This window comes from Lathyrus oleraceus, chromosome 5, assembly GCF_024323335.1.
Source record: "Lathyrus oleraceus cultivar Zhongwan6 chromosome 5, CAAS_Psat_ZW6_1.0, whole genome shotgun sequence".
NCBI classification, from domain to species: domain Eukaryota; kingdom Viridiplantae; phylum Streptophyta; class Magnoliopsida; order Fabales; family Fabaceae; genus Lathyrus; species Lathyrus oleraceus.
This window is the reverse complement of record NC_066583.1, coordinates 556,278,898-556,301,152: the sequence shown is the minus strand read 5'-3', so window position 1 is coordinate 556,301,152 and position 22,255 is coordinate 556,278,898. Positions and strand designations below refer to the sequence as shown.

The window sequence follows — 22,255 nt, the reverse complement described above, 5'->3', positions numbered from 1 at the left end:
GGCCAAATAAAACCAGCCTAACTCGGAAGTCCAATCCACATACTGCATTATTCAACTTGGTGAATAGATGTGCTCACATTGGGGATTCCCGCACTGAAGCAAAAAACTGCTTCATCTCAACCATTGGGGTCCAAACAATAGTTCCCTACACTTAATGTCGCGTCCATCGAGGACGGTTCTAACTGTTGTTCTTATATAAGTGTGACTTCACCTCACACCAAGGTATAATCATTACACACTTGTAAGTCCCACCTCCAAATTTAATGACTTAGGCCTTGGAGTGTTAACCTTGAAGGTACACATTTTCTTCAACCACCAAAGACATCTATCAATGTGTCTGACACCTTTCACAACGGATATCACCAGTCAACTACTTATTTTCTATTCTACACTAGAATAATGGTGTTGTCTTTGAGAAACGTCTCTTGATTCTCACAAAACTCTACACCTAATTTCTCTAACTTCATTTGTTGCATCGTCGTAACCGTTTCTGTTAGCCGATATTGTCTCTGTAAACATTTACAAATGTCAACAATGGCGGCATCCAAATCTACTTGATTCATGGTTCATCGTAACACTACGCATACACCTGACATATCACTGCCCTTCTTGGTGCTCAAAGACATCGTAACATGGATCCTCACCCTTGCATCGGAAAAGCCCCTTCATCCACTTGAAACATGTGCTCCATTTCTAGTTACTTCTCTAGTTGTTGCACTTCGCCAGATCGCGACCTATTAAGTAGTTAGACAAGGAAATTTCTAGGGTTGCTCCCGACGATGCTATATCCTAGTAAAAAAAAGGTTGAATTGTTAGGGCATCACCATCACCATCGACATGGTTGATATTCTACTCCTCATGACTCGTGTAACGCTCCAATTATTTTTAATTATTTTATTTTAATTGAGTTTGGTATGTTTATTAATTATTTGATTATTTTATGAGGGGGTAGAATGGCTATTTATTTAATTTTTAATTAATTAGAATAATAGAAATATAAGTGGAGTTGAGTTTGTGGTTGTAAGTTAGAGTTTTGAGAAAAGTAGGGAGGCGAATGTGATAATAGAGAAAATGAGGGGATTAAGAGAATTATTTGGAATAAAATAAAATAAGAATTATTTTATAATAGAAGAGAGGAATAGAAAACTCAGTACATGAAAAGTTTGAGAAAAAGGAGAGCAAGAGAGAGCCAAGCCCTAGCATAGATCTCACAACGTGAAAAATACCATGACAGTCCGCCCAACTAATCTTTTTTCATCTATGAAAGAACGAAAAAAAAATGGTTACTTATTGTATTGTAGTATGGAAGACAAATATTCAAACAACGAGCTCTACATCCAGTATCCAAATACTCAGGGGAAAAGAGGCATACACCTAATTAGTCCTTTTTCGTCCGATTTATTTAAGAAAATGATTTTAAAGTGCTTTGAATCGGCGTGAAAGAACTTGATGTCGATCAAGTATTGATTCACATTTTGAAAATGGTTTGATTTGGTGGTGCAAAAGCTTTGAAATTGAATGAAATATTGGTGGAATATTTTGAAAATCGCTTGATGTTGATCAAACACTTTTTATTGAGAAAAGTTGATTTTAATTAGTCTTCTAATTTATTAATTAATAATAATAAATAAATAAAATAGTAAGTGGATGGGGGTGCAATGTTACATGGGGATATATGATGGTAAAAAATCATTGGGCTTAAGGCCCACAAAAAAACAACAAAAAAAAAAGAAAGAAAAAACTAGAAGGAAAAAGAGTGCAAATAGAAATAAAGTGGGGGGTGGCGCCCCAACATGGGCACCTAGGTCTGCAAGTAGAGGACCAAGGTCTTCCTTTTCACTGTCGGGGGTGTAGGAGAAAAAATAGGGCTACCAAAAGTAAAAGGCAAGGCCTAACATGCTAAAAGAGGCCCGCAACAGAGTCAATATTATTGACTCATGAGGGACGTTGGATTGTGTGACTATGAAAGTCAAACATGATCAACGGTTGATAAAAGCAAGCACATTCCTGGTTATGGTGGGGCTTCCTATACATGGGGCCCAGGTTAATGGATCAGTCAACTAAACAAAAGGCCAAGGATGGGGCCACGTGGCCTACATCATTTCTCTCAAGATTTTCTCTCTCTTCCTTGGTTTCCCCCCACTACTCTCTCTCTCTCTCTATCTATCTATCTATCTATCTATCTATCTATCTATCTATCTATCTCCGCCTAAAAATAACAAAACCATGGGGAAAAAACTCACCGGAAGTGGGTTAAACACGGTGGATAAAACAGCAGAGATGAAGAACATGATGAATGTTCTTCATCTTTTCCAAAAAAACCCAGATTCCAAAAATTCTAACTTGAACCCTAGGTAAACATCAACTCTAAATATGAAAATTACATCAAAAACAACATCCAAATAGCGAATCAACCAAAATGATACCCTTACTCCACAGAAACCCTAAATCCCTTTTTCAATCATTTTTTACAAATTACATCCAATTGGCAAAGAAAATCAAGGGGAAGGGATAAAGGAATACGCTACAACATTAACAAGGAAAAAAAGTACCTACAACTGATGAATCTGAAAGAACGTTTTTTTGGCGAGCACTCTATCGAAGTATTTCTTCATGTAATTTTCCTTTCTCTACACTTTTTGTCTTCTTCTCTGCTCCATTCGTCTCTCTTTCTTCTATTTTTATACTTTGTACTGTTGTGTTGAGATGATGAGATGAAGATGAAAAGTTCAACATAAAACAGATAGAGCTTCAAGGTGAAGCTATATCTGATCAACATTAGAGCTCTAATATGGTATGGTATAATCTCGTATAGCTGCAGATTTGGAGTTTTGCTCAAGAAGTTCGGTAGTTGTTGGGTGTAAAGTTAAGGTAGCTATATATATCGTAGGATTTAGGGTTGAGGTGAGTGAAATATGTGTGTGAGACTGTGAAAATCGTGAGTTTTTGGATATTTTGTGAGGATTGTGATTTGCAAACTCATCTGAAAGGAATTATGTTAGAGTTAGAAGAATCACTCCCTGATTTCATGGGATTTTAAGTGAGTTGAAAAGAATGAATAATGTAAAGCTTTTTTGGTGATCCAATGTGCAAATTTTTGGATGTAATTTTCACTGTAATTTTGTATTAACCGCTGTAACATTCAAGTAGTAACGGTTTGTAATTCAAAAATTATAATGAAATCAAATTATTATTGTTCAAATTATTTTGCTTTAATTCATTAATCTTGTATGAAAAATGTCTTACTGCAATGTGAACCGAGTATTGACATAAATGACTTAATATTTCTTTGTCTTTAATTGAGTTTGTAATTAAAAATACAATGATGATAAGAACGTGTGATTCCATTCATACCATAAAAGTGTATATTCAAATTTTAATTCAAGTTCCAATTAATTCTCTTCTTTTTTTTGTTAACTTAATTTGGACATGCAAGGGATTAAGATGGTAAGACGTGAGTATGCAAGAGCCTTGGTCAAAATAATGCAAAGTGTAAATTGAAATTCAACTTAACTTTGTTTAGGCATTTTTAGTTTTGGATTTGGTCTTGAATGATGGAACAACAAAAACAAAAAGATGAGTTCAATTAAATGTAACTTAATTCAAAAGAGTCAATTGTGTGTCCTCTTATTTTTGTACTTTTTCAAATGGAAAGGTGATTATATGAAAAAAAAAAAAAACTAATTTTGATTTTAAAAGATGCAACATGCATGCGGTAGAGTGAAATTAAAATTATGAACGGGACAATGGTATGAATGTACGGTTATGGTAATGATGCAAGATGGTTCAAGTTTTAAACAATCCAAAAGTTGACCCTTTTGATTGACTTTTGACTTAAGCCAAAAAAGCAATGAATGATTGAATAAATAATGCATATGTCATAATGAATGAATGAATAGTACATGGTAAAAATTAGGGTATGATAATTGCTCTTATTTAAATATCTTTGACCATAGAATATGAAGAATGTTAATCTTCATATAATCCGGTGGGAGATATTTAAATATTAGATGATCCAAATTTTGTCCCTTGAAGGAATAAAATGAAATAATATGAGATGTTACGTTATGAGTTTATGGAAGATTTTTTCTTGTCGAGAATATGAAAATGCGAAGTAGACTCTTTGAGGATTACTGAGATGACTTGTAAATGAGGTCTGTTGGGGATTAAATGAGGTAAGGTGAAAAGATTCACTAGTAAAAATCAAATATAAGTTTTGAAAACTTATCAAAACGAAAACAAGTTTGGAAAATACGTTGGAAAAAGTAGACAAGTTCTGGAAATACATCAGAATGATAAAAAACATTTGGAAATATCTCAGATACAAAGTGAATAAGTTCTGGAAATACATCAAAACAACAAGGAAACATCCGGAAATACATCGGATAGCAAAAGCAATATTCTGGAAATACATCAGAACCAAATGACACATCCGTAAATTCATCAAATAAAAGGAAATATGTTCTGAAAATACATTAGAACACAATACTCATCCGGAAATATATCGGAGAGAAAAGAAATAAATTTTGGAAATACATCAGAACACAATAGTCATCCGAGAATACATCGGAGAGAAAAAAAATATGAAAATACATTGGATTAAAGGAAATAAGTTCTGGAAATACATCAAAACATAATACTCATCCTAAAATACATCGTAGAGAAAAAGAAATATCCGAAAATACATCGGATAAAAAGAAATAAGTTCTGGAAAAACATCAAAATATAATACTCATCCGAAAATACTTCAGAAAGAAGAAGAAATATCTGGAAATACATCGGATAAGAGGAAATAAGTTTTGGAAATACATCTGAACACAATACTCATCCAGAAATACATCGGAGCACACATACTGGAAATACATAAGATTATAAGGGCATATATGGAAATCCTAATGATAGAAGGAGAGCATTCTGGAAATACATCTAAACAAAAGACACGTGCATAAATTCATCGGATGAAAGGAAAAGGTTCCGAAAATACATCAGAACAAGAAGGGAACATCCGGAAATGCATCAGATAAACAAAAGACAATAAATTTCGGAAATACATCAGAACAACAAGGAAACGCATAAGATAGGGTTTTGAAATACATTAGAACAAAAGGACACGTCCGGAAATACATCAGAGAAAAATGAAAAACGTTATGGAAATCCTTGTTGTAGAACTCTTTGTCGTCGAATTCTATTCTAAAATTCAGAACCCTCTCAAAAGTGTTTATCTTTTCCTTTTAAACAAGCAAAAAAAAAGTGTCTAGAAAACAACCTATCGTGCATACAATGCATCTCATCATGCACATGATGCCCACTCAACTCATCATCATGCATATGATACCCTTTTTCCTCTCATCATATACACGATGCCATGCATAGTGCACACAATGTTTCCAGTATGTTTCTTGCATTTTGCTTCCTGAATTTGTACTTTTTCATATATGTTTCTCCATTCTTCACTTTGATCAAATAATTTATATATATTTTACAATTTCTTCATGATTAACTAAAAAACACTTCAAAGTGATAACATATACTTATAAAAATTATGTAATTACACAGTGTCATCACAAATACATATCCATTGACACAACCCTGAACCACCAAAAACTATTATGTCAGTAGAATTTCAGGAATCTATCTTTACATCAGAGGATGGTGCTGAGGAATGCCCCGTCGGAATTTCAACGATACTCTTATGAGCAACACGATTGAGAGGGGTGATTAAATACTATAGAACTTTGAAATTCTCGAGGCTATCTATATATACTTCAAACATTTTATCGCCATTCCTAAACGAGAGCAACCATTGATCACAATCCGATTTAGCTGAAGATCTTTGTATGTTGAAAAGATGGAAGAAAAACATAAGAGTAGGGACATTATTCTGGTATTCACACCAGTGTTGGAAGACTTTAAATAAGATTAAGTCACATGGTGTAATTGTGAATGAGCCATTTTTAGGTGATTTACAATCTCTACCTCAAAATAATTGAAAGAGAAAATGAACCTCAACCCAGAGAAAGACACTCGTGTAGGGTCAGAACAAACACGGCGTATTGACTTCATATCCTTTTGTCATTTTTAGGGTAGAGAAACCCTCATCAATCAAAAAATGACCTACATACTGAAAGTAGATCTCCAACCTTTGTTCGCTGATGAATATGGAGGTTGTCCCCAGAGTTTCTTAATACATCCAAAATAAGTGGTAAGCATTAGTAGGAATTTCAGTGACTCGCTGGCTCCTCTGCACTCTTGTCAACTGCATGCGGATCTGAATCTATTGACTATCTAACTTCGTTTTCAATAGGGTCATAGTTGAAAGAAAGCCTATGGGATTTAATACAAGTTTGGGCTTCCACTCAATCTTGAAGTCAACTACGTATTTTGGGTTCGCCAAGTCCAAAGCTAGGAAGTCGAACCCCCAGGTAACTTCCCTAATGTCAATCTTAATCGGGTTATTTCCCAATCTCAACAATATCAATATTTGGGTTTTTTTAACCCCGACGTGATCTATCACTTCAGTAAGTTATATTTATGGACCCCTAACTCCAACAAGTCATCTAACCTCCACAATGCTTGTCGCCGAGTTCCTAACTTTGCCAAACGACGCTTCTAAGTTTACTAGGTCTACCACTTTCGCTTGAGTTTGAGATGATGTATCACTAAATTTATTGTCACTAACCCAATTTATATATATACGACCCCGAACCGACCAAAAATTATTATGTCGCTAGAATTTCGGGAATTTATCAGTACATTTTAGAGAAAGGCAGGGCACATAGGACATAGCTGAGAAATGCCCCATCGGAATGTCGTTGATACTCTTATGAACAACACGGCTAAGAGGAATGACTAAATACTATCTATCTTTGAAATTCTTGAGGCTATCTATATATACTTCAAACATTTTCTCGCCTTGCGTAAATGAGAGCAACCCTTAACCACATTCCGATTTAGACGAAGATCTTTGTATGTTGAAAAGATGGAAGAAAAACGTCAAAGTAGGGACATTATTCTGGTATTCACATAAGTGATATAAATCTTTAAAATAAGCTCAACTCACATGGTGTAGTTGTGAATGAGTGATTCTTAGATGATTTATCTCTACCTCAAAATAATTGAAAGAGAACATGAACCTCATCCCGGAGAAAGACATTCGTGTAGGTCAGAACAAACACGAGATATTGACTGCATATCCTTTTGTCACTTTCAGGTTAGATCAACCCCCATCAATCAAAAGATTAACCTATATTCAAAAAGTCAATCTCCAACCTTTGTTGGCTAATGAACATGGAGGTCGTCACTAGAGTTTCTTTATATATCAAAATTAAGTGGTAAGCATCTATAGGAAACTTGTTGACTAACTGGCTTTGTGCACCCCTGTCAAAAGCATGAGAATTTGATTCCATCCACCATCTAACTTCGTTGTCAATAGGATCACAGTTGAAAGAGATCATATGGGCTTTAATTAGGTTTGGGCCTTCCGCTCATTCCTGAAGTCAACTACATATTTTTGGTTCGATAAGTCCAAGACTCAAAAGTCTAACCCTCAGGAAACTTCCCTAATGTCAATCTTAACGGGGCTATTATCCCCATCTCAACAATATTTTTGTTTGACATTTTTTAACCTCTGCGTGATCCATCACTCCTGTAAGTTATATTTATGGACCCCTAACTCCAACAAGCCATCTAACCTCCACAACATTTGTCGTTGAGTTCCTAACTTTGCCAAACGACGCTTCTATGTTTATTAGGCCTACCACTTCCGCTTGAGTTTGATATGATGCATCACTAAATTTATTATCATTAACCAAGTTAGAATTTATGGAATCTATCGTTAGAATCTATCCCTGAACCCACCAAAAATTATTATGTCGCTAGAACTTCTGGAATCAATCGTTACATCTTAGAGAAAGGCGGAGCGCAGAGGATGGAGCTGAGAAATGCCCTGTTGGAATGTTGTTAATACTCATAAGGGAAACACGACTGAGAAGAATGACTAAAAACTATCTCTCTTTAAAATTCTTGAGGCTATTTATATACACTTCAAACATTTTCTTGCCTTGCCTAAACGAGAGCAACCCTTGACCACAATCTGATTTAGTTGAAGATCTTTTAATGTTGGAAAGGTGGGAGAAAAACCTCAGAGTAGAGACATTATTTTGGTATTCATACTAGGGTTGGAAGACTTTAAAATAATCTTAATGCATATGGTGTAATTGTGAATGAGTGATCCTTAGGTGAATTATAATCTCTAACTCAAAATCCTTGAAAGAGAACATGAACCCCATCCCGGAGAGAGACACTCATGTACGATCAGAACAAACACGACATATTGACTACATATTCCTTTGTCACTTTCAGGGTAGAGCAACCACCATCAATCGAAAAAATGACCTACATCTCGAAAGTCGATCTCCAACCTTTGTGTCGCTAATGAATATGGAGGTCGTCCCTAGAGTTTCTTAATATATTCAAAATAAGTAGTAAGCATCAGTAGAAAGCTCGATGACTCGCTGGCTCCTCCACACCTCTGTCAAGGGCACGAGAATTTGATTCCATCCACCATCTAACTTCGTTGTCAATAGGGTCATAGTTAAAAGAGAGTATGTGGGCTTTAATATAGGTTTGGCCTTCCGCTCATTCATGAAGCCAACTACGTATTTTGGGTTCGCCAACTCCAAGGATAAGAAGTCGAACCCTCTGGCAACTTCCCTGGTGTCAATCTTAATGGGGCTATTTCCCCATCTTAACAATATCAATATTTGGGTTTTTTTTAGCTCTGGTGCGATCCATAACTTCAGTGAGTTATATTTATGGACCCATAACTCCAACAAGCCATCTAACATCCACAATGTTTGTCGTCGAGTTTCTAATTTTGCCTAACATAACTTCTAAGTTTACTAGGTCTACCACTTCCGCTTGAGTTTGAGATGATGCATCACTAAATTTATCGTCACTAACCATGGGTTTCCTCTATCGGACATGTCTAGAGAGCTGGCATACAGAATAATACCTTTAAGGAGGATGAAATAGAAAAATCACCAGAGACCTTTGAGATATTTTGCTACCGATAATGAAGATTGAAGAATGCATAAAGATTGCAGAAATATGAATACCATAAGAGAAGCAAGAGAAGTTATAGCATTTTGAAGCAAGGGAAGCGAAAAGAGTAACAGAGTGCACTCCCACACTTTATAGGCAACCAAGAACCTTAAGACCTAAAGTAAAAAATCGAGGAAATATCAAGAGTCATAATCAACAATCTAGATGCAAACTCGATTCCCTAACAACACTCGGAATGATAAACTTACAAGTACATCCATCTCCGATCATCAAATACATTAAACAGTAGACATAACCTGTCTACTACCCATTTTTCCTTCCACGCTGGAATATAGTCCATATAAAATTCCAACAAAACTTGTGATGATCAATATATGCAGGTTAAAATCTAGCCCTATATGTCCCGGCAATCCAAGAAAGAAGCTGCCTTTATGTTCCGACACAATGAGACGCTTCTAATAAGGCTTAGAATCAAGTTCAATCTCAACTTCAAGTTTGAATATATTTTAATTAAACAGTCAATTATTTAACAAGTCAAATCTAAATAATTTACAAATAATTCAACTCAGTTACGCTCCCAAGTCTAACTCAAATCATCAATCAAACTTATAAAACCAGAATTACCCCTAATTATAATCATCATGCACATCATATCACACTATCTAACGTGAGACTCTCATAAAATGCAGAGTTACCACGTTTGAAAAATGAGGACTCAATCAATATATAAAGATATATTTGTATTATAATTACAACCCCATACATATACACAATAATCAAGTCATGCATATTTATGCAGCAAAAAAATACAAAAAGCTTTAAATATAATAAATCAAATTAAATTACAGCTTTAGTTCATGTCCGAGAGTAACACTTTCACTAAATATATAAAAAGGAAACTACTGCTCTGGCAATTTATCCATCAAATATTTCAGGACAGCTTTAGTACCTTTATCCAAGATAGGCCTCCGAATGCTGAAACAAATAAAGAAACATTGTGATGATTTTATTAACCAAGCTTTCCAGAAGATCTAGCTGATCTATATGCTGTGTTTTTGCTTAATTAGAGAACATTGGAGCTCCATCCACTTCAAGGAATACAAAATTGACCATGCTTGAGTTCTAAGAAAGGGGCATAATCTTTAAAAGTTTACTTATTGACGATGATATTTATGTTCATCTTTCTGCATTAGGATTTTGTAAATTCTAGTTTTCTAAAGTGCAAATATATGCAACAGCCTTTTTTATACTTGAGAATCCAAACTATTGTCACGAAAAGTTCTACATTTTGAGAAAGCTCGTAGAAAAGCGGGGCAGGAGAAAGTCACCTTCTAAGTGGGTTCCCATCAAGTCTCAATGCCTGAAGACTTGGTTCTAGCAGACCCTGATTAAAGTAAATGAGTTGAATCAGAGCAAAGTAAACAAGCCCCGACTAATGCAGATAAAAAGTTAGCAGCATTGAGTAGGATAAAATAACTGCCATCTGCTTTTTCTCTTTTCTTTTCTTTTCTCGTTTTTAACAGTTTTACATAACAAACATCATTGAGATGTATAGCATAGAACCACTTATTTCTTTGAGTTTAAATTTGTATGAACATAATAATTTTAGAAAGGAAAAAAAAAAAAGTAAAATGAGAGAGCAGTGTATGTCTCTTACCAGCTCAGGTGGAAGGGCAGAGATGTTGTTATCGGATAGGTCAAGCTCCACTAGAGAGGTGATATTTTTTAGCCCCTGAAAGAAGTTGAAAGGTGACTTGGTGAGCAAAACGTAAAAAATCAAAAAGGACCAATAGAAAAAATATACTATTTTAAAAATAAATCATTCATCTATAAGACAGGTTTTATTTGTTGAGATTGCCTCCGTGTGGGAATAACTTAGCCCTCACTGGTCAACTACACATGTAAGTCTCCTTTTTAATCACTAATGTTTTAACAAAATATTGTTAGGAATTCAATTGAACTGTGAGATCTTTCTTCAACCAGCACTCTATTGCAGACAGAAATCCGATTTTATGAACATGCAACTGTAAAAATACATTACCTATCCTAGAGAATTACAAGACATGGACATCATTATGACTTGAGAGAAAAATTAGTGGACTCAAGTTACGGTCGAGCCAATATAAGCTTGGATAGATCTGAATTTTAAGAGGCATATATATACAAAATGATGGACCTAAGGTAAACTTAATGTCAAAGTACAATAAAGTTGAAGCATATTATCACAACTTTTCACAGGATCTGAATCAAAGAGGTATATATATGCACAAGCCTAATCCATGTTTTTTATCACCAATACCATAAAAAAAATTGTTACCTCTGGAACCGATTGAAGGGAATTCTGACTCAAGTCAAGGATCCGTAGTTGACGCAATCCCAATATATCTGATGGGACTTCAGCGAGACCCGTTTTTCTGTGGAGTTGTGACATGAAAGTTAATTACAGGTTCCCAAGAAATAAAGTATATGAATTAAGCGTGCATGTGTGTGATAAAGTCTTATTGCACATCCTACAGTTTTCAACTAACTAACCTCAGGTAAAGCTCTTGCAGGTTTGGCAAACTAGAAAATGCGGGACTGTCTAGTAATGAACCTGTGTTACCACTTAGATCCAGGATCTGAAGCTTAGGCACCACTTCAAAACCATTTGAAGGTATCTATCGTTAAAGTGAAATATAAGGTCGGTGATACCACACTTTTGATTTGAATTTATAACAGAGAATAAAGCATACCAATACATATTTAATATTATCATTACAATTTCTGCACAATAATTTGAGGTATACACTGAGACAAGGGAGATGTTTCTGGAATCTGGAAATGTTTCATCGTATACAGCAGAGTATGTGGCATTTATAAGAAAACAAATCTAATGAAGTTTTAAGTACTAACCACTAACATTCTAGGCAATGATTACCTTTCAATTTCTCTTATTTTTTCCTTTCTCTGGGGAGGGGATGAAAAGTTGAGAAACATTACCAGTAGAAACAGAGTAGAGCATGAAAACTTGAAGACTAATACATCAATAAAGGAATTAAACATGCACTGCCTATTTTGTTTGAATTATCTAAATATAGCTCTTTAAGCTATACAAAAAGCAATAGTCTCCATTGACAAAGAAGGAGAATTATTTATATAGATTTTACAATTGGAAAAACCATATTAGTTTTTATTTGTAAAGTGTTATGTCCTACAATGATTCTTTATAAACGCTGATACGATAATTCATTTTACAAGCAAGAGAACAGAGAGAAACTCCGAAATCATTAGTCATTACCTGTCCGAGGGGGTTGTAGTCCAGCTTCAAACAAGACAGACTCGAAAGTGATTGAAGAATTGAACCTGGCCAGTCTTTAATTTGATTCTTTGATAAAATCAATGTCTGGAAAGTGTAAACTATACAAATGAATTACTAGAAATGTTTAAGTTGGACAATGTTGATATTTGTAAATATATAGTGTTAAGAATATTTGTATATAGAATAGTATCACATCGACTATATCATGTAATTAGTTGTAATCTCTTTATATATAATAAAGTCTTCGTAGTGTTTTTCAAAACACACGGTTTAACATAAATGTCTTTTAGTCTCTCTCTCCTAATTAAATATGGTATCAAGAGTCTCGTTTAAGATCCGGTGGGCCATTTACTATGCTTTCCACTATCGGGTCACCCACCATTTATTTCCACACTCCAGTTGTCTAGTCCTGAGCGTGAGGGTGTGTGTTAAGAGTCTCACATCGGATAATATATGGCATAAACATGTGTTTATAAGTGGGGGCAGTCCTCACTCTACCAACCGGTTTTGTAGGGTTAAGGGTGCCCCAACCACATTTCATAACCTCACGTCCAGGATTGGACATATGTTTATAAGTGGAGGCAATCCTCACTCTACCAACCGGTTTTGTAGGATTGAGTTAGATCCAACCACATTTTCTTAACATGGTATCAAGAGCCTCGTTTAAGATCCGGTGGGCCACCCACCATTTATTTCCACGCTCCAATTGTCTAGTCCTGAGCGTGAGGGTGTGTTAAAAGTTCCACATCGGATAATATATGGTCCGAACATGTGTTTATAAGTGGGGACAGTCCTCACTCTACTAACCGATTTTGTAGGATTGAGTTACGCCCAACCACATTTTCTTAACATACAGAAAATCAGTTAAGTGCTCCTTCCTACCTCAAACCTTGATCGATCAATAAACATTAATAACTTAAAGATGAAAACATATAAACAGATAAGTAAAATGCTCCAAGCATGCATGAAATTTAATTTAATGAAATGCTCATTCAACAGAGATAAAAAGGTTTACCATATGGAAAATATTTTACTTTATACAATGGAACTCTGAAAATGATCAAGAAAGCACATCTTCAAATTTAGAGGGAAGTTAAGGGTCTTGACCATTGTTTTTGTTTTTAATACATTAGTGTACATAAAAAACCCAGCACATATAGAACTAACAAAGAACAATGTGAAAAAGAAGTAATACTACAATCAGAGAAAAAAATGAAACCATAAAGAGAAAATGGTTGAAAAATTTGCAATCAATTCACATGAATTCATAAGCATTTCTTCTCTAAAGGTATGTGTTCCTTTACATATGGCACGCGAAGGATTACTTTGTCACAAGCAATGGGAACTATTATCAATTAAAACTTCAAAACTGTATTTCGAACCAATCTACAGCGTCTTCAAATTTTACAAAAGGTGTAGATATATTTTAGCCATTCTTACTGCAGTGTTTAAATGTTCTAAGTTTCAAATGATCGAAATCACTTATATTATTACTAGTCAACATAGTGAATCAGATCCGGTTTATGGGGAACTTGTAAATCTTTTTTCATGAATTAAAACAAGAAGAGAAGGTTTAACCTGGAGAGAAACACAAGAAGAAAGTTCAACTGGCAATTCCTGGATTGAGTTTTTGGAAAGATCAAGTTTTATGACCTCCTCTGATTCCCATACTTCTGATGGAATAGCACTCAACCCCAGCCCTCCCATAGAAAATTCCTGAACACAATTATAAATAGAGCTGCAATTAGCAAATAAGCGAATTTTAAGCTAAATAAATGAATAGGATAGGAAAGACATAAACGATAAAGAACAGGATTGCCTGAATCAATCCAATCAATTGCAAACTCCAAGTTATCAAAGGTTTATGGCTTCTCTAGTAAGTCTCTCATGTGATTGCATCATTATTCATTAACTCATTCATTCATGGGTTCTCTAGTAAGTCTATCATGTGATTGCATTATTATTCATTAATTCACCCGCTGTCATCCTCACTATAATCAATTTAGATCTGAACACATGACTGTTAGACAAAAAAAGATACTCAATATTTGTATATTTATCCAAAAAAGACTGTTTATCAGCTTGATTTTGTTCTCTAGTCAATAATGAACATTGAGGGCGGGCCATGGCGCGCAACGGTAAGTTAGCTTGGCATGTGAAATCTTGGAAACAACCTCTCCGCTTGCAAGAGGTAAGGTTACATAGATCTACTCTACTCAGACAGACCCCATTTGGTAGGAGCCTCGCATTGGCTGCCCTCAAGTCTCTATTGAACACATGGTTTCAACGTTTCCAGCCTCTAGCCTCTTATTAAACACGGTATCTAGAGTTTGTCATAGATAACCTTAAAAACTGTGCCTACCCAGAGAACCAACTGTCTTCCATTCCATAGACAATTATTTGGAAACCGTGTTTATCATTTGGTTTTCACCTTCTTTTGTTGCGCCTTCACTTTTTTGACACGTCCTTCAGTTTCCGGCCTTCGGCATGGGACTGCCTGATGGAAGATCTGTATTATGCTTGGGTGGTTGGTTAGTCAACCACTTCTAAAGCTAACAGTGGTGTATTAGGAAAATCTAAAGTCCCACATTGATTATGGATTGAGCCTTGAAAGAGTTTATATAGAGTAACACCCCTCACTTTACAAGATGGTTTCGACAGGATGAGTTAGGTCAAACTATAATTCTAATTCTCGAATTTGCTCTTAAATAATTTTCTATTTCAATTTAATAGATTCCCCTTTCCATGCAATAGTGGTGGTCTATCAAATACTAAAACAATGAAACATACTATAAACAGTTATTGACAATGAGAACGCTAGGCAATCTGTGGAATGTATATTTTTCTTCAAAAGATGCAATACCTTTGAAGTGATAGATAACCGGGTAGCCATTGCAATTATGTCTTTTTTTGATGTGGTTACAGCTTCAGAATCTGCAGAAGAAAATATTATATCTAGACTGCGTACAAGGGATCAAGTTTCAGTTGTATGTATGATGCTAATGCATCCAACACTTCATGATACCTTACCTTCAGAAAGTCTACTTCGGAGAAATCTTAGTAACGCTGGTGTAGGTCCAGTGACTAATGAGCTGATGGAAAAAGACACAAGTCAAAAACACAAAAATACTAATATTAACTGCATAAAGGACCAAACACTCTTTGTACCTTCGAAGAGACCGCAATGGGTTCCCACTAAGCAGAAGTTTCCTCAAGCTAGTCATCTTGCCTACACAAGATACAATACTGAGATATTTATCTCCATTTGTGTCAAATAATCTCCATATTACTTTTAATTGTTTCATTTCAACACATAATAACATCATACCGTAAGGAATTTGAGATACATAACTAAAGGTTCAGGTATAAAATATAATTGGCGAGGATGCAGAATTGTGTCCATTTACTACTTCCAGGTAATGGTGTCCATTTACTAGATGAAATAGCTAGAAATATTAACTGACAAGCCTATCACATATTGACACCTAAAGAGATCATAATATTGGTGAGGATGCAGAATGAACAACTCCCTTGACAACTGCATGAATCCCAGGTAACAAGTTCCTCTTGAGGTGAACATCATTGTTTATACTTTGAAGAATAATTCAAGCCAAGACATATACTGTTCTTATCAGTACTTATTAAGAACTCTTTTGACAAGGAATGCTGAACTCCTTTAACAGTATTATTACTGAACAGTATCTTCGTAATTTTGTGAGTTACTAAAATTAATATAACAAGGGGATGCCCACTAATTGCATTCCTATATATTTTCTGGCAAACTGATATACTGTTTTCATTATGCAACTGTTATGTTTACAAAATATTGCAAACTAGACCTATCATAATACAAAAACTTGCTGAACTTACCCATTTCAGGAGGCAACCCACTCAGTGAATTATTTGAAAGATTCAAGACTAAAAGACTCAATTTGCATGCCTCCACAGGATACTCTTTCAGCTGTGAATATACAAAATCAATTAACAATACAACAAATTATTTACTGTTAAGGGAGAAGAGAACAAAAGCATCAGAAGCAAAAATGGCAACATATCTATAATTGCCTATAATGTAACAAAATTCTATGTATAAGAGTTCCTTTCCTTTACAATAGAAGTAATTAGAAACTAAATAATACTCAGTCTTCGACACCTGGTTAGATTGCAGATCCAATGTCCCGAGCCGAGAAAGTTCCCCTATTTCCACTGGTACTGTAGAAATATTATTATTCCTAAATTGAGTTTAAAAAGTACAATATTTATCAGAACTGTGGAAGCCTATAAGTAAAAGAAAACCAAATTATTAACAATATGAAGACTTGCATCAAAGTAGGTTAGAATCTGACCCCAAATAAAACTCTGCAAGTGAATGACAACCAATGATTGAAGAAGGAATTGATGAAATTCCTGCACAGACACACAAGTACAAATTCCACATCAAGATGAAAAGGGAAGAAACAAAAATGTCTGACCCTTTATTTAAAGAACTCGCTGTTGCCACTGGGGTTTAGCACAAGTGGTTGGTGCGCAGGGTGTGCGCATGTTGTAAACCCCGGAGTACTGAGTTCGATTCTTATTGATAAAAATAAAAACTCACTGTTCTGATGGAGATCAAGACGGATTAAACGTGAAAGTCCTCCAATGCCGGCTGGTATGCCACTAAGCAAGTTTTTTGCTGTAATAGTGTTAAAAATGAAAACAAGTTTAACAAAATAAGGATCTACAAATAAGAATGAAAGAGCTAACTGATATCTTTGAGTATTTAGAGAACAAAGGCCCTAACCTGCATTTAATTCAGTAAGCATTGTCCATGATGAAATGATATTTTCGGATATCACTGTAAGCTTGTTTCCCTGGCAAAGACAAAAAGACAATACAATGAGACCCTGCTTTATAAAACCAAAATTTCTGAGATATTTGTCATACAAAATTTTGCTACTAGTTACTACCTCCATATCTAGCTTAGACATTTTGGAACAATTTGCTAAATCTTCAGGCAAGCTTGCAATAAGATTGTTTGATCCCTGCAATACGAGTATCAAAAAACCTTGTTAAGAATGTGTGATTGGACCTAACTCAACCCTACAAAACCGGTTGGTAGAGTGAGGATCAATTGATTTATAATATGCTGTATAACCTAAAAAAGGAAGGGCCAAGTTGTTAACTAACAAGGAAGGTTGTTTAACAATGGGGTTTCAGGGTTGTAACAAATGTTTGGCGGTGATTATCAAGGTCATCCAACAGAGTAAAAAAATTTAAAAGTCAAGGGGTGACAGAAAACTGTAGCTGAAACGAAAAAGATTTTCAGTCTGTACAGCATCAGCTTATGTTCATACACGTGATGTTAGAGAAACGGGTACCATGCTAGCTTTTCTTTATAGGAAATCCAACAGATTTAGGGAGTAAACATGAATTGAAAAAAATCCTCTCGGAACAATAAAATAATTTGTCCAACAAGTTGTGGTAGACTAGTGGTTTTACCACAAGAGAAACTCCTCCCTTAATCAAACACCCAAAAAAACATATCACTCTTCTTTCTTTGAATAACAGTTTGTATACTGACATTATAAGGATCTGAATGTTACCAATCAGAATATGATGTATCATAAGCCAGCCACACAATTAACATCAACACCCAACAGTTTATGCAAGACAAGACCATCACGACATTACCTTTAAATCCGACAAATCCAAGCATCTTCCCAGTGAGCTAGGAAGTTCTTTGAGCTGATTATTTGAACAATCAAATCTGAAAAAGCAGATAGAAATAGAGTGTAAATAGATGACAACTTTCCCATATCACCAATCTATGGAAGAAAATGAACATGGAATAAAGCATACTTCACAAGCGACACAACTGATCCAATCTCCTCCGGGATACTAAGCAACAAATTATGCGAAACATCCAACATCTTCAACTGAGGTAGCCTGTAAAAGTTAGAAACAACAACGAAAATCCATCACGGACTCCAAAATATGAAAATATCAGACAAAACTAACACAAGCAAAGTTCACCGGTTTTAAAATAAAAACTCACTCTCCGATGGCGGCAGGCAGCTGAGAAAGACTATTGTGGCTAAGATTCAACACAATAAGAAAACCTAAATTTCTGATATCTTCCTTTAAGAACTCAATACTATTGTGAGCTAAAATGAGTTTCTGAAGCTCCACGGCCTATAAAACAACAAAACACAAACGGAATTTCACCTTTCATTTCACAAGTTGACTTATTTGAACTTATCAGCAATAATAGATATTTCTGAAACTATTAGAGAGAATTTATGAAAACTGCTCATAACATATTTCATGTTTTAGGCTATGTTTGGATATTGCAGAACTAACAGAGCGGAGCGGAATGAAGTGGAACGGAGTAGAGAGGAATACAAATTTCATTCCATTGTTTGGGTATTTCATGATGGAATAGACCAATTTTCTCATTTCACCCAAATCAGATGGTACAAAAAATGAAGGAAAATAATGGAATGGGATGGAATGCATTCCATCATGTTACACTCCATTCCATCATTTTTTTAAACTAATCCAAACAATAGAGGATAAGTTTATATTTTTCCGATTCATCTCATTCTGCTCAATTATATCAATCCAAACATAGTTTAAGCTTGTTTTGCCATTTGGTATAAAAATAGTCTATATATTATACAATGTGCGGCAAAATAATCTATTTATCCAAACAAGATCTTCATTTAATATTTAAATTTCAAATTTTCAATTCCTCAAAATCTCAACCGAATAAAAAAAAAACAGGTACTGTACCTCCCACCACTTATCATCAGTTCCACCGACGCCTTCAAGGTTCCGATAAACCTCATCGGGTACTTCACTGCAAGTGGAAGAAGCAACATAGCAAAGCGTGAATGAGTGAAGAGAATGTATATAGAGATGAAAAAAGCGAGAGTGAAGAGGTGTGTTACCTGAGGGAGCGGTTGGAGAGGTTGAGAGAACCGGAAGCTCTGGCAGCTTTGAGAAGCCGATCCATGGATCGGGATCAGATCGGAGATTGAGAGGTGAGGACTGAGAAAGTTTACCGATTAGGGATCAAATTTCAAATTATGTGATGTGATGTATGAACTAATTGAAAAAAATTTAAAATCAATAATCAATGTTAGATTACTTAATGTATTTTTTTTTTAAATGTGAAACAAAATTATCATTTTATTATTTATGAAGTGAACGGAACGAAAGTAAATTATATGATTTCAATTACATTTTTATTTAAAAAATGCTATTATATAAAACATATTTTATTCTATTTTTACTATGAGAAATGAGTATTAATCTACGAAAAATTAAAATTAATTTAATAATTTTTTTCATGTTCGTTATTTCGCATGTACAATTATGATAATAATTCAATTAATTAAAATAAGTTTTAAATTATTTTAAATAGAATTTTAACCACGCGTGTCTCTTGTAATGTCATTTATTATAAAAAAAAATCCATTTTTTTTAAGAGAACGACATAATTTGATTGGATTATAGCAAATAATATAAGAGGAATACGTAAAGTCACTTGCTTCACTTTTCTAAGAGAACTGCATAATTTGATTGGATTATGTCATCTTGTTTTCAACATGATTTGCACCTGATATTTTATGTTTTCGGGTCGAGTATAGATGTTGTTTTGTCGATCTGCTCTGTTGTTATTCATGGTTTCATTTTTTTAATGTGTTGTTTCATGCTCATGCTGATTCAGTCATATGATGTTGTGTTTTTCCTAATGAGTTGTTGATCTATTTTTTCTAATGATGTTTCGAATGCAGTAGAAAATTTCTCGAAAGTTCGATTGCATTAAGGATATTGATGATTCCTTGAATCTCTTTTTCTCTCTTTCTCATATGACTTAGCAACCGTACAACTTCTCCATATTCGGAGTTTAAGAGAGTATGAATTTATTTGTTTGACAAAACACTATTGAGTTTAAGAAAGTATGTTTTTTTGAATGCACATTCAAAGTGACACAACCTATAAATTGCATAGATGATGAATTTGTTGTTGATCTTGAGGTCATTATGGCAATAGTTTTGGTTCAGAGTCGGTTGATTCAATCTTTCTTAAATTGATGATGTTTGCATTTACTCTTTGTTTTGTCTTTATTTTAGCATTTGATTTAACTAATGTTGTATTTCGGCTATTTGAAGGTCATAAATTTTTAAATCATTTTAATGATTTGTAACTTTAGAGGAAGTATTTTGTTTTCATTTTGGTATAGACATGACAATCAATGTCTCAATTATTCATCAATGTCTCATAAACACTAACACACTTTTATAAAATGGAAAATTTTATGTGATTGTTCGGTGTTGTAAAGCATGCCAATAATATTATGATATTTAGTGTGTTTTGATTAGTACCTCAATATTTTCTTCTTTCACTCTATGTTTTTTCTTATGTTTTTAACTAATATTTTCACCAAATACTTGTCTTTTCAACCATTTCAACAATATTTCTTAATCATGTGGTTGCATGGTTAGGTAGTGTTGGACTATATGGTCAAGTTTCTTGTCTTTATCATATAATTGCAGACACAATAAGTATATTTTCACTCTTATTTATTTTATAAATATTTGTTCATATACTAAGAATATAAAACTTTAGGATTTGTATAGTTTATATCATTTCAACCATTAGGACAGTGTTAGAGAAAGGGATGGTAAAATTGTGTTTTCAAACGAAATTTCGTGTTTTGAATGTGCACTTTGCATATTAATGGTGATAATATAACATATAACTTTCTTGAAAATATTAAATCAGATAATCTTGAGGTACCGTGTTTTCTCTATGGTGACTCAACTAGAGGTATTGTGGTGTTGAAACTAAGTGTAAGTTTTCTCTATGGTCATCTCACCCAATAGTAAGTGTAAGTTTTTCATTTATAGCGCATGAATCATGATATTTTACATTGATGTGTTTCTAATTTGTTGCTTATTTTTTCCTAGAGTATATCAGTACTTATTTGTTATGGTTGCTATAAAAATGTTTTAATGCAAAATTATCACATTTTCAAAATCATTCTAATGACTATGATGATAACATATACTTTTAAATGATTTTGAAAACAAAAGTTGATAAATGATTCTATGCAACAATGTTATCTCCATATTTTTAAAACCATAATAGGCATATTTATTTTGTTAGTTTAGCATGCCATAGCAAAACTTATTTGCTATGTCAATGAATTTTATTTTAGAATTTATTTGATAACAATCATCAAATATTAGGTCTAGAACTTTATGGTGCTATACTAATGCAAGCTTTCATTGGATTTTAAAGACCTCACAAGTTAATATTTACACTTCGTATATGCAATTAGGATATGAAATTTCTTGCATTTCTTTATTTCAAACTGGAGAATTATTTTACTTAGTTTCATGTCTATCTTGTTAGTGTGTGAGGCACTTTTATGAGGAGAGAAAGAGAGATAAGGAAATAAGGATTGTGTTATTGAATTGAATTATAAACTGAATTACAAAGTGAATATTTATATACACCTAAGTGACTTGAATACTAAGTAAAATAGCAAACCAAGTAACAAACCTTAAACCCTAATTAGCTTTGGGCTTAGGTCACACAACTTAACTTGGATTATAACTAATATCTCAACATACCCCCTATAATCCAAGTTGTTCAAACACACTAATCATTGTTGATCGAACTATTAATAATTTTTTTCTCAATGTTAGGAACTTGTCAATCTTCAATCCTTTGGTGAAAATATTGGCCAATTGTGCTTCACTTGAGCAATGTTTTATTTCAAGTTCACCTCGATTTACCTTCTCCATTAAGAAGTGAAGTCTAGCTTCTATGTGCTTACTTCTTCCATGCAAAACTGGATTCTTCGTAAGATTTATGGTTGACTTGTTGTCGATCTGCAGT

General features: G+C 34.2%; 1 protein-coding gene across 1 annotated transcript; it reads right to left on the bottom strand.

Moving 5' to 3' along the window:
- Positions 1-9,762: 9,762 nt before the first annotated feature.
- On the bottom strand, positions 9,763-19,501 carry LOC127086367 (plant intracellular Ras-group-related LRR protein 6). The gene is made up of 21 exons (XM_051027118.1): positions 19,294-19,501; positions 19,136-19,202; positions 18,399-18,535; positions 18,203-18,289; positions 18,035-18,110; positions 17,311-17,385; positions 17,145-17,214; positions 16,959-17,036; positions 16,708-16,768; positions 16,515-16,593; positions 16,232-16,322; positions 15,530-15,590; positions 15,392-15,453; positions 15,225-15,295; positions 13,940-14,077; positions 12,341-12,445; positions 11,596-11,720; positions 11,381-11,477; positions 10,721-10,795; positions 10,392-10,447; positions 9,763-10,038 (listed from the first exon to the last, which is right to left on the bottom strand). Exons 1-21 carry the CDS (start codon positions 19,356-19,358, stop codon positions 9,963-9,965), a joined length of 1,752 nt encoding a protein of 583 aa, XP_050883075.1. The 5' UTR covers positions 19,359-19,501; the 3' UTR covers positions 9,763-9,962.
- Positions 19,502-22,255: the final 2,754 nt, after the last annotated feature.

What these genes read in the sequence shown, in the direction of transcription:
- LOC127086367 (XM_051027118.1), bottom strand. Translation starts at nt 19,358, where the DNA reads ATGGATCGGCTTCTCAAAGCTGCCAGAGCTTCCGGTTCTCTCAACCTC. An exon ending in TCAGTTGTGTCGCTTGTGAA is followed by an intron (nt 18,111 to 18,202) that starts GTATGCTTTATT and finishes CTGCTTTTTCAG; the next exon opens with ATTTGATTGTTCAAATAATC. An exon ending in CCGAAGTAGACTTTCTGAAG is followed by an intron (nt 15,296 to 15,391) that starts GTAAGGTATCAT and finishes TTTCTTCTGCAG; the next exon opens with ATTCTGAAGCTGTAACCACA.